General features: G+C 41.4%; 1 protein-coding gene across 1 annotated transcript; it reads right to left on the reverse strand.

The window, feature by feature from the left end:
• Positions 1 to 436: 436 nt before the first annotated feature.
• Positions 437 to 6,370, reverse strand: rcn1 (reticulocalbin 1, EF-hand calcium binding domain). The gene is made up of 6 exons (XM_076110191.1): positions 5,886 to 6,370; positions 4,778 to 4,971; positions 4,491 to 4,669; positions 2,390 to 2,450; positions 1,731 to 1,930; positions 437 to 1,481 (listed from the first exon to the last, which is right to left on the reverse strand). Exons 1-6 carry the CDS (start codon positions 6,104 to 6,106, stop codon positions 1,374 to 1,376), a joined length of 963 nt encoding a protein of 320 aa, XP_075966306.1. The 5' UTR covers positions 6,107 to 6,370; the 3' UTR covers positions 437 to 1,373.
• Positions 6,371 to 13,104: the final 6,734 nt, after the last annotated feature.

Below are 13,104 nucleotides of genomic sequence, written 5' to 3' on the forward strand. Positions count from 1 at the left end.
AAAGTGCTTTTAGCAAAATACCGAATTATCCCTTTAAGCTGCGAGCTATCATATTCATGCAGAGTGTATTTCTACCCTTGAACAGCAATACTCAAAATGGAAATAATAACAAATTCAACGAATTATGCTTTGCAGCTTAACACAAAATACTTTTATTTATTTTGACACAATTCATGAGCATGTGCAGTGTGGAAAAGGAGACATATTGATGCGTTTGTGCCCATGTGTGTTGAGGACGATGAAGGCAATGAGGTTTGGGACAACAAAGCACAAAAGATGAAAAGGAGAAAAAAGGTTGAGTAACATTAATTTGACTAAAATTACCAAATTTCTGGATCTTTTCATGAGTTGCATAGTTCTATGCACCTGCCATACAAAGTACCCATTAAGAAATATAGAACATTTAATTTAAAAACAAAAACAAAAGAGGACTTCCTGATGTTAAAAAAACACTGTTTATACTGTATGTACAATGCCAAATGCATGTAAATACATTTGGTACATCTAATACAAAAAGATGACCTCTTGAGTGATGTAACAGGTGGAGTTTTGGTATTCAAACCAACACAGTACTGAAAAAACAACCTTAAATAAAATACAGTTGTAAAAGGAAGAAGCTCAAATGTGAAAATGAAATTTAACATGGAGCATACTGTTGGCCTAAGTATACCAATAAATACATTTCAAACTAAGTATGAAAAAAATAAAATATTTCACAGGCTACACGTAATCCAAACACGTGCAAAAACCATGCCATTAATTGTCAGTTAATAAACATTTCTTAGCACTTAACTTATCCAAAAACAACAAATGTTTAAAATCACGTGGCCAGGAAACTGTAAACAAAGAAACATAACTCGTGAATAAAAACAATCACTGTATTCCTCTCAACCTTGAAGTACAGAAGAGATTTGATAAATAAATAAAATCAGAATAAATGTTTTGCGCTGTAGTTTCACATTAACTGTTCTTGTATATTACAATTCACCTAAAGCTCTGCATTGAGCTTCGACGGGTTTTATTAAAGACTATCTACACGGATCTGTGAGGCAGTGAAGCCGGTGATGCGGCTGGAAGGCACCGCCGATAAAGATTAAGTCCTCCGTGTCTGGCTTTGCTCCTGAATGTCAGAAACGGAACCGAGACGGACCCATAGTGTTAGTGGTACGACCAACCCTTACCCCTCCTCTTGTTTGTCATCTACAGTGTTGACTTACGATCTAACACTCTGACATCTGTCCCACTACTACGAGGAAAGGATGGAGTGGTGGTCGCGGAGATGGGAGGTGATGCATGAGTCTGATTTGGTCTTTGAAGACAAAGATGATCACCAACCCTCCTCACACACACACGTCAGAAACGGCACTGAGTGCTCAGAGCTCATCGTGGTTCTTGGTGAGGTCCTCTCCGTAGTTTGTGGCCTGGCTTCCCACAAACATGTTCCAGTTTTCAAGGATCTCCTCTTTGGTCAGCATCTGGTCCTGAGGAGGGAGGACAGGGGAATTACAACATAAGTAAGCCTTATACTATAACAATATCCGTATCAAAATATACGAAACAGAACATTTTCTTTTTCTCATTTTGAAGGCCACAGCAATGATGATAAAATGTAAGTTTGCACCCGTAAAGTTTTTATACGTGTGGAATTGTAGTGTAAACTGAAAGACCTCGTACACAAAAGATGACAGGAGATGGATCTTAACCGTGTTGATGCAGATGACACTACGCACCTTGTCCTGGTCAGACTCGTACACCAGATGTCTGGCCTCAGCCTGGGCATGGTCGTAGTCTTGTGGCATAATCCAGTGGCGGATTTCGTCCTGGTCCATCTTGCCATCTTTGTTCAAGTCTCGGAAGTCCGAAAACTGTTCCCTCTCGGTCTTGATCCAGTCCGGCTCCGGACCCCCGTCCTCATGGGCAAACATGTCGGCTGAAACAGCAAAGGACAATGGAAGTGAAACATTTTGTTTCAAGTCAATGTTGGCAGTTAAATAATCTATATACACGCCTCAAATATACTTCTGTGATCCCGACTTAAATGGCAACAATAGTGGTCAGACATATTTCACATGCAACAAACATATCTCTGATTCCTTCCTCCAGTCAACTCACAACATCCAGAAACTAAACTCTAAAAAGCACATATACGCACCTTCAAAGTAGGTGCAAATCAAAAAAGTAATGGATTGTGCCATCAATAAATGCTTATAAACAGCTATGCTGACGATACAGACCTGTATTGTCCTGTGTCTGTGACAACTGGCCTGTTGTGGCCCTTTTAAGGTTTTTACGGTGTGGTTTTATTGCATTAGGTAGCATGTTGCAATCAAATGTTAATTAAGCTTAATTAATGTAACCTCATTCATTTCAATGTAGTGCTTAAACTTACCAATATACTCATCTTCATCCACGTGTCCGTCTCCGTTCTTGTCAATGTCCTCCAGGGTTTCCTGCATATAGAATACGTTAATGATACCATAAAAGGGAGGCACACGGGTCAACATTAGTGGAACTCTCACTTTGACTAATAAAAGAAAAACATGTCGCCCCAGGCAAGAAGAGGGGAGGTATGAGGGTCAGCTTACAGCTGGGCTGGCAGACTGACACGACAACGAACGAAGGACAGGGTTCCCTGCTGATGAGTGCCACATTAAAAGATGATTTACACTTTAGCAAACACCGGCTTTTAAAGCCCTCGTAGATGGGATTCTTTCTCACATCCTGGATTTGACAGAGTGTGAATTTGACTGAACGGTTACTTAAAGGCTTGCCGTGTGAGCTGATCATTAGTTCACACACACACGCACACGCACACGCACACGCACACGCAGCTACACATTTTGAAATCACTGTATGCATCACCTGCAGGTGAGATGCCTTCGCTGACACATACTGAATGATTAATAGCCATGTGGCTTCTGTAGTCTAATAGCTGACTGATAATAAACAAGAACCTCCATTCACCCAGTTTCTACACCCGCTTAACCTGTGAAAGGTTGCGTGTAAACAAGAAAGGATATATTCATAGAAAATAATGAAACCTATAGACTAGTATAGACCTCTGTAACCTCTGACAGTGCAAGAGATCTTTCACATGGCATACAATAATTGACCTGGACAAACATAAATGTAAGCCAGCATGATGAATAAAATGTAATGTTGTATTCAACATATTTATGGTTGCTGGGACAAATGTGACAATGTGTTTGTGATATAGATTTTAAATAACATCCAGCTCTACTATGCATTTGACCTTTATGTGATGACAGCAGCAAGAAAGACATCGTATATGCAAGTCTTTGGGGAAAGCAGAGGAAGCTCAACACTGTACATGAAAAGCTAACTTTAGAGTAGGAGTTAAATACCAAAATGTTTGATCTAAATGGTGCACTAATACACACACAGTTTACTACCACTAGCTCCTGAGTATTAAGAAATTTTAGATGGAAGAATCTATGGTTCTTCATAACACCGCATCAAAAGCAGCAGGTCGGTAAGCAACCTACAACTACGTAGGAGGCTCTGTGGCGACATGACGGCGAACAATACTCATGTTTTTAGGAGGTGCACTGAACTAAAGCATTGCTGGGACAATGTAAACACAGCAATACAAAGACTTTATGGAATGCGCCACTCCAAACTACCATGATGTTCCTCTGGGACACTGTGGAGGCCACACAAGAAAAAAAAAAAGAAACCTATCAGTGTAATGCAGTGGAGGTCTCTGGCCTCTGAAAGCAGATAGCAGCAGGTAGATGTGAAGCCGAACATTTGAACAGAGTCCTCTGTTATGTGAATGAGTGTGTAGGTGCACAGTTGGCACTCAGTGAGATGACCTTGTGTTCCTGCAATACAAGCTCCATTAGTGACCTTTCCTGGTATCCTACAGTCATGTCCTTTCTAAAGCGTCTCTTTATTTCCTTTCCTCGTACGACTACATTAACCTCTTAATATTGTAGCTTTAGCCAGATTCACCACAATCAGTGAACATACTGGATGAACAGTTGGTAACATTCGATGATGTCACAAAAATGAGAGATGAATTATTAACTCTGTCAAATGGGTGGTACAACTTTTATGAACAGAGCGGCATAGTGCATCCACTGCTAACATTTGCCACGCAACTGTTCCATGAAGCCAAATTTATATTTAAAGATCGAGTCTTAAATGGGACAGTCGGTCCGTCCCACTGGACCTGTTCCAAAAAAAAAATACATAAAGTCAATCATTTCCTGGCCCAGTTACATATTCATGAAGGTGTTATCCAAATGTAGCACATTTATCAAAGTGGCCCATCAGATAAAAAGACATGGATTAGAAAATCGAATCTGTTCCTGTAATTAAAGAACATATCTTAGTGGACGAAATCACATAACTCAAATTCAAAAGAATTGTATTTTTTCCAACATGCAAACCTGAATGTCTAACACTGTGCTTAATGCCCCTTTCTAATTACACTTATAATAACCATGTGGTTACAGAGAGCTTACCAGAACCACAGTATCCCTCATGTGTTCAAACTCCTCAGGGTGGAGGAAGGATGTGAACTCTTCTCGGTCTGCTGCCAGGTCCCCATCCAGATCAGCTGTTTTAAACCTCCTCTCATCACGAGGGAGCATCTTCTTGAAGCTAAACTGGTCTGTTGCTTCCTCAAACTCCTCCGGGTTGGCTAAAGAGGGGGAATTAAAGTCAGCTTAATGGCACACATATAAATAGCTACTTTAATACTGTACGTTAAAAGCAAATTGAAGTGGCGTGAACAAAAAAACACACATACCAAGGTAGTATCCGTACGTGGCTTGCTTGTACTCATCCCACGATATCTTGTTGTCTTTGTTGAGATCATAGTCCGTCCACACCTTTGCCACATTCTCATAAACGTAACGCTTCTGGACACGTTTTATCCAAGCCTTGAGTTCAGCTGTGGTGATGTAGCCATCCGCGTCATTGTCTATCCTGTCCACTATTTTACTGGAAGGCAAGAGAATAAAAGAGAGGGAGCATTTGTTAGAGTTATCAGATATACTTTCAATGCTCAAACATGATGGCAAAGATCCAAAACCCAAAATAAAAGATAGTGAACAACAAGTCTTTGTGCTGGCTGACCTCAAAACACTGATCTATTATTCTTACAAGCAGTCAGGAGACAAAACAAATACATATTTGGTTGCACCACTTTTACGATAAAGGGACGTGGCATCAATGAGACTACTCCTGTAGGGAGAAGCAGGCAAACCCCCATTAGTGAAGAACGCAGTGTAGCTGGGGTATTCTTAGACCTGGTGTGCCACGTTGTGATGTTACAGGGGTCCTCCCACTCTCAACACCACAGGAAGCTGTGTTTTTAGAGGGTAAGCCCATTTAGCCAACGTGTGTTACATGGTGCCAACTTGTCAACCAGGCAGTGGCAAAAAAAACAACCAAAAAAAAACACTTCACTTTGAAGCACACAAACAGAACCACGTAGCGCATGAAGTGTAGGCCTATACACTGCAGGAAGTGACAGCAGCTCTACATGAAGACGATGCACTGCAACACGACTGTACTCGAACTTCACCACTTACAAATGGTTCTTTAACGACGATGTATAATTAAGATTTCGGCTGAGCAATTAACTCTATAGCAGTGTGTGCGGCTAGTGCTGGTGGCGCAATAATGCACCGTTTTATATCGCCGTGTAGATTTGCTGGCATGCACATCTTTCTCAGGCACTTGTGCTCATATTACATTTTAATGTCCTTATCCTGAACGGTTACACGCAACAGACCCCGTTAGGAGAAAAGTGCGTGATTTACAAAAACAAAAGCTCAAAAGGAGCCCGTGATAATAACACCAAGACTGGTATCAAGGTCAGTTCATGTGTCAGAGTACTGACATGTCCTTACCCAAGCCTGTCCTTGCTCTCATCGGGAGTGAGCTGGTCAAATGTCCTGGCCTCCTCTTTGCCAAGAAAGGCCTCATGGTCGTATTGGAAGCTTTTGTTTTCTTCGAGGGCTGGCCTGCCCAATTCTGTTTCGTGAAGAACTCTGTCTTTCCTTAACGTTGGCTTACCGTGCACCACAACAGTGCACAGAAGCGCAGCGCACATGAAGCTGAAGACGTCCATCAGTCAGGGATGAAGCTGGAGGTTCCCAGTTGTTTCTAAACAGGCCCGTGACACCACAATGCACAATGAGCAAGCGGCTGTGTAGCCACTTCCACTGCTCGTGCCGACCCAAATCAACCGTGTTTCCTCTCTTCAGCAGCGGTGTGCAACAATGTTGCAGCTGCGCAATAACCAAACCTGCAGACAGGTCCACTGAGAACACCTACGGACCTCACTCAAACGAATTTAGGCAATCCTGTCCCCCTTTTCCTAAAAAAGGGATGCAACCAAACGGTGATTTTCTTCCGCCTTACGTACACCCAATCACAGTGTCCGTTTCAAGCTAAGCCCAGCCTCGCCGCTGACAGCAGCCCTGCCATTGGTCCACGGGATGTCGGTAACGCGAGAGGGATTCAGGCGCCACGTTGCACGCTAACGCGCAAACTCAGTTCACTGTGGCGTCAGTTTGAAACCAGTAGGGAGGGAAAATAGGACATTGTTACAGGTTTGCATCCTGCAGAGCTGCTTCTTTCTTTATCATGGTTGTGTTCCCACTCTTACCAGTATGCACCCTCCATGACGGTGTGGCTGTGTGTAAATGTATCGAGCGTACAGGTATGTGTGCACTTATAAACAGGATTCAAGCCCCCATTGCTTTCATTATGCAACCCCACCCACAAATATGCAACCCTGTATAGTCTTGTCCCTGCTGTAGTTTGTAATGTATCAAACAAAGCTGGAAGTTGTTGAAACTAGAACAAACAACCAACAGGGCACCTGGAAAATATTTTAGGTGTCCCCAAGAAAGTCCTGTGTGTTCAGTCACAGTGTTTGTGTGTGTTGAAGCATAGGTGTCTTTTCTTTTCACTAAATAAAGTGAATACTGAGTACATAAGTGGTAATGATATACTATGATACTAACGTTACTTAAAAGCACATTACATCATCTAAAGAGTGAGCGAAAATGTAGCTTAATGTTTGGTTGCTGTTAGGGGAAAAAAAAAGCTGTTTCATCACTCCAATATCTGAGCGTATGATACATAATATATATATATATATAATAGCTGCTGATTTAGTTGGTTCCACAGAAGTAGCTAACCCGTAGTGTTTAAATTTAGGGACTGTAGGGAAGTGATTAGCAAAGGTGGAAGAGTTATGCATTTTGTTTTTGCTTAAACGGTGCTATAGGCCATTGTCACAGTAGCCATTTTGATGTCATTGTAGGGTAAACACAGGTGTAATTAATGACATTAATTATGGCCCTGTTCCATTAAGGTGGGCCAGGGCCCTGCTATTGTGCATCCTGGCTCACTGGAATGGCGGTGACACTAAATAGAATGGGACCATAATTGTATTAATTACACCTGTGTTTACCCTGCTATGACATTTCAGAATGCCTGCTGTGAAAACAGCCTTTATACAGGATTCAGAGCAATAATATAGCAGCAAACAACTATTACTAATGTAAAGATACAAAGGAGTAATGTCTGTGCAAAGAATGAAGTCGCTCTCTGTCTGTGTGTAGTATTATCTGAGCTTCTCCTTGATTTGTTGGCATAGCCAGGCGTGCCTTTAATGCATGTTAGCATGTCCCACTGGCTAGCTCATGACCTCTCTTCACTGCTCTCATATGGGGGTTACAGCTGGTAACGCTATCTCAACAGGCTGCATTGAAGCGGAAGCATAGCACCTACCCTCTGGTTGCCCCTCAGGTAAACAATGTTGGCTCTGTTGGCACTTTTCCCATAGATGCCGCTGTTAGCAACGTTGGCCAATTATATCTGGCCGTGACCGTGTTGAGCAGTTTAGAGGCAACAGAAAGGCCGCCAATCCTGTATATAAGCATCCTCCCGTAAAGTGTCAATAAAGTCCAAGACTCAGTTCCACTGTGGTCTATCACCAGCTCATGGGCCACAACAAAGAAGCGAGATGCACCAAGTTGAAGAAAATACTTTTATTTAAACAAAACAACCCAAATTCAGCCAAACTAAAGATGTACTTAAATGATTAGTGTGAACGTCAGTGAAACCAGCGGTGTGTGGTTAAGTGATGGATGTTTGTGTACATGTGTGTTGGAATGTTCGTAAAAACAATACCTATCCAAGGCAGCATACCCAAACCAATTCAGGTCCCTAGAGGGGAGAAGCAGAGAGCTGCAGCAGCCAGGGGGCAGACTGCTATCAGGGCTTTATAGAATGAAGAGCGGGCACAGGTGTTCCCAGATGCCCTTAACAATCCTCTGCCACCAAAACACATGACAAGTCTGATACAAATGCAAAGATGCAGGATGTGACTGATAGACATCACATTCTCAACAAACAACAATGCTAATATTAACAGCAAAAAAATAGCACTACATACAACTCATAGCCAGCATAATAAGCTTACAAACTGGTATCGGATCATAGTATACGTAGATTCTTTGAGTTGAGGTATTGGGAGAGAGAAAGTTGTATCAGTGCATCCTGTTGTTAAATCTAGACAAGCACGGGTCAGCGACAATACATGTAGCTCTAGTCCAGTAGTACGTGTGTTACTGTGAGGGTGTGGAGGTGTCCCTGTTTTGTTAACTTAATGCTTGCGACATGTTTTAAGAAAGACATAGAAAGAATTTGCACGGGGAGGGGGGTGCGATCATATCTACATGACGACGACTAGAAGAATCGCATTACTTAGATGCATCTTAACTAGCTGTAATATGGAAGAGCAGACTCTGTACCCTGGAAACAAGTTGCTGACACTGCCGTGCCTAATCCTTCTTCGTGGGCAGGAGAAATGTGTACTTTGCCATTCATCAGTAGCATAATAAGCCAACACATGGCACTTTGCTGTTTTGCATAAATAGTACACATCCAGTTTATGATTATAAAGGGGCCCTGGGGCTAACTAGCCTCTTTATTCTATTAATGAATAGTTCATGTATTTAAATTAGTCCTGCCTGGTCAATTTGAATCAGTGTGTTGTGCAGACATGAAGAAATACAAATGTTTTTCCCAGTGAGATGCATCTCTGAAACCTACTAAAAAGATGTATAAATAAACATAAACTTTATATAGTCTGGTTTATATTAATACTAAATACGCATTGATATTAGACAAGCATCTCTCAAGCTTGAGCTACAAGAAGACATAATATTTTCTGTGAGCAATATTATAGATGTTTAAACCTCAGCATGCGTAACTCACTTGAATTAGAATGTATACCATTTTATCCCAGATAATAGATACTTTTGAGGCACAGCCTATGTGTTGAAGGTTATTGGGAAGTAAGGATTAATCTCAAACAATAGTAGCATGGCTGAACAACTGCAGACATTAACATGTTGGAGAGAGAAAGTAGTTGGGAAGAGTGGCTTTCAACATGAATATTTCACAGAGGAATAGAAAGGGGAGGGGGTTGCAGCTACAGGGGTGTTCAGTTAACCATGAGATTACACACACTGCAGAAGGCATTTGGTTAATGTAATTAAGAAAACCCTATGGTGGGAGACACAGAGCATTAGCGTCCGCGATATACAGTTCTGTTGTGGCCTTTTCCTGCCCCACGCTCACAGCCACAGCCTGTATTTATCTGATTTACTTCTTTTTTTTTTTTTTTTTGCAACAAAAGCTCTTGTTTGTTAATGCATGAAAAATTCATCTGAACTTGTGAATATTTAAGTGCTTATGAATAACTGAGATGTTACACTAATTTATTGAAGTGAATATGACTGTTACCAAAAAGCTTTTTTTTTGTTTTTACTTTACTTATTGGTGGTGGTACACAAAGTATTTACCTAAAAAGACATGCATCTAATCTGAGGGTAAATATTCCAGCAAAGTTTCATTCAATACCTAGTAGAACAATAACCAGTCTCTCTTTTTTTTTTTAACAAATGTACCTTCGTTTTGGGTGCAGTTAAAGCCAGAATGGTATGGATGTAGCCACGGCAAATTCTGCAGCTTTTTGCAGTCAAAGCTGAGTTTGTTGCTCAGGCATCTGACCAATTCAGGTACATTTTAGTGCTTTGCTCTGTGCTATCAGTCAGCTGCAACTTCCTGATTCGCTTCAAGCTGCTCCATTGCAGCTTTAAACCAGAGAGCAGAAGGAAAAACACTTCATAGAACAAGACATTTGAATACAAGTCCTTGGGCTATGGTAAATAATAACAGGCATTTTCTTTTTTTTTCTGACATTTTATAGAGCAAACAATGATTTGATTTATTGAGAAAATATGAATTGTTAATGAAAGTAATTGTTAATTGACATTAACAGTCTAAAAAGCAGATTAGACTAAAACAAATCACTGGCTGACCAACAAACAATGAAGCTTATAATATAACCGTGTGCTGATTGTAACAGAGCAGGCCTCCCCCCGTACATCATCTTTGTAGGAGAGAGAATTAGGTACATTTAATGTTGTTGTGACCTTTGAAACTACAATGACATTATTTCTCAATTTTTGTTTCACCAAGGTTTCTCCATTCTTTTTAACAAATTGTTTGGCTTTGCGGTGTGTTCTTGGGGCTTCCCTGTGCTGTCCTTAATCAATATGACTTTTGTGTCACCTTCTCCACAATCATTTCCTGTCTGGTTTTAGGTTGGTTCGTGGAGGAGTTAAAGTAGAATATAGATTTGACTCAACAATAACAGGGAATATAGAGTCTCTCATCACACAATTACTCTCCACAATTTCCCTCCCCCTTGTGAATTCGCATACTTACAATAACTCACCGCCCATACTATTCTGGATAGATTAATAAACTTCTCATTGCTGCCACATAGGAGAAAAGAAACCTTTGCTCTGTTTAATGACAACTGTAAAGTGGAGGCAATCATGGGATGCCTCCTATGACATTTCCCAGTTCCTGTCCGCTCCACTTATCTTAGACAAATGACTGTGCCAGGCCACTATCGAGATGAAGCGTTTTCCCCGAGTCATTACGTCTGTCATCAGGGCCATTTGCATATTGAAAAATCTGAAACAATAAACGACGCCTGAGCCTTTAATAACTGTGAAGGAATCATATTTGGAAAATTGCATTGAAGCAATAACCTTTTCTCCCTGTAATTAGATGACAGAGAGGTCCTGGTTTTAATTAAGTCAGCAATTTATAGTCGCACAGCCATACCTCAGTGTGCTGATTAGTATAGGAGGGATCACAGAACAGCGTTGCCTCAATTTGAACAGATTTGATCTAGTAATTACTGTGTTATATGGCAAAGGCCGCGGCAAGTCTCAGACTCAAGACTCTGTTGATGCAGTGCTCCGTGAAGCATGGCCCTTCCCATAGTTACTCGAGCTGCAAATATGTGGCGAGCAAGTGTCTGTCTGAATAGTTCTTCAAAAGAGGTCATCAACAAAGGACATAATGTTTGAGGAGGCATATTAAGGTGGGATTGTGAATGTGAGGCCCTGTGTGTGTGTCTGTGTGTGTATGTGTGTTAGAGGGGATTTGTTTAGGCGCAGCATCATTTTATGCCGCATCTTAATTGATCCCATTGGTCACTGTTAAACGTTAACATTTGCACGAGGGGGCAGAACAGTTAAGGATGCTGTTTTAGAGCTGTGTTAATAAACATGGCAATTTACTGTCAATTTATGTCCTGACAGGTCGTAATGAAGACCATGAAAAGAAGATTAGCTGGAGCTGTTACAGCAGACCGTCGAGGGACCGTCATCATGACACTGTAGGGACCAGCGCTTGTTGTGTGAGCTGGCACCCCTCTGGCTTTCTGTAGCCGTCCACATGATTGACATTAATGGTCCAGTTTTCGGAAAGAATGGTAAATTCGTGTTCTCTCTTTTGAGAATATGACATTTATCACATTACACAGACATGCATCTATAGGCTATCAGAACAATAGCACATGGCAGCCCCCTTGACACATCATTAGTGACATCAAACAGATGCTTGTGATCTGTGCCGCTAATTTCATTAGCTTCTCCCGATAACCACAACAGAGTTACAGTGTGGTAAAGGTTTGTGTTGCATCCGAGGAAGAAGTGATTTTTCTTTTTTTTTTTACATTTGTGTATGCCTTTCTTCTCTACTATATATTTAGTTTTGACTATACTGTGACACATTATGGGCGGGAGTGATGTCTGTAAAATTGAACAGGAAGCACACACACCTGGTAGAGATCAGAAGAACGATGCATGTAGGCTCCTCGTGTAGACTTCTCCCAATCTAAGCAATGCAAATCCCAAGGGCCTAATGGGAGAATGGGGTTAATTAATCCCAGAGGACATCTCAGATTGAGGAGAGGGTCTCCTCAGCCCCCTAGATCTTTCCCAGATAAAGGTCATGCTTCACAATAAGACGATGCATGTGTTGCCCCCCTGAGTACTTCTCATCCTCTCCCTCAAAACATCTCATTTGATCGCCTTCCTTCAATCAGCATAACTATATTGCCTAAGAACAAACCCTGAAACACACTGGGACATGAAGTGCTAATACTAAATGCCGTCCCCAGGCTCTGAATCATCCATAGATCTGTGACAAAGGGGCCTCAGAGGCAATGGAGTCTGGTGCTAAATGTCCGCCGCTGGCTGAACATCATTTGTGTGCTGACGTTAGATGCTAAAGACTGTCTCTAGGTCTTGGCTGCGTGTCTGTGGCCTGTGATTTATGGGTCATCATTTGGGTGACATTTTCCGCTGGTCCAACATTCTAGTCGGTTGACGTCACATTACTTTCTTTACACCTTTGGACTGTGGCATGTTTCAGTGAAACTGTATGAACTGTGCACACAAGCCATAGATGCTGTTTCCAGCCTTTTTTTGCTGTCGCTGCAGGGTTGTTTTGTGACAGAGGACGTTTTCTAAGTGAAGCCACAAAGACCTTAATCCTATGTGATGTAAAGAGGTTTGTCTCTATAGTCTAATTACCCTATTGCTTCTCAGACTACTACATCAAGAGATCCAAGTCAGATCGATGCAGAATTGCCATGATAATTGAAACACTGAAACAGTAATCAAGAAACTACATATCAGTACTTTACTTTCTCTGTACTACATCTTCTCCCTGACTTTAGGT

The sequence above is a fragment of the Anarhichas minor genome, unplaced genomic scaffold (genome assembly GCF_050575085.1).
Source record: "Anarhichas minor isolate MPS153535 unplaced genomic scaffold, ASM5057508v1 ptg000042l, whole genome shotgun sequence".
NCBI classification, from domain to species: domain Eukaryota; kingdom Metazoa; phylum Chordata; class Actinopteri; order Perciformes; family Anarhichadidae; genus Anarhichas; species Anarhichas minor.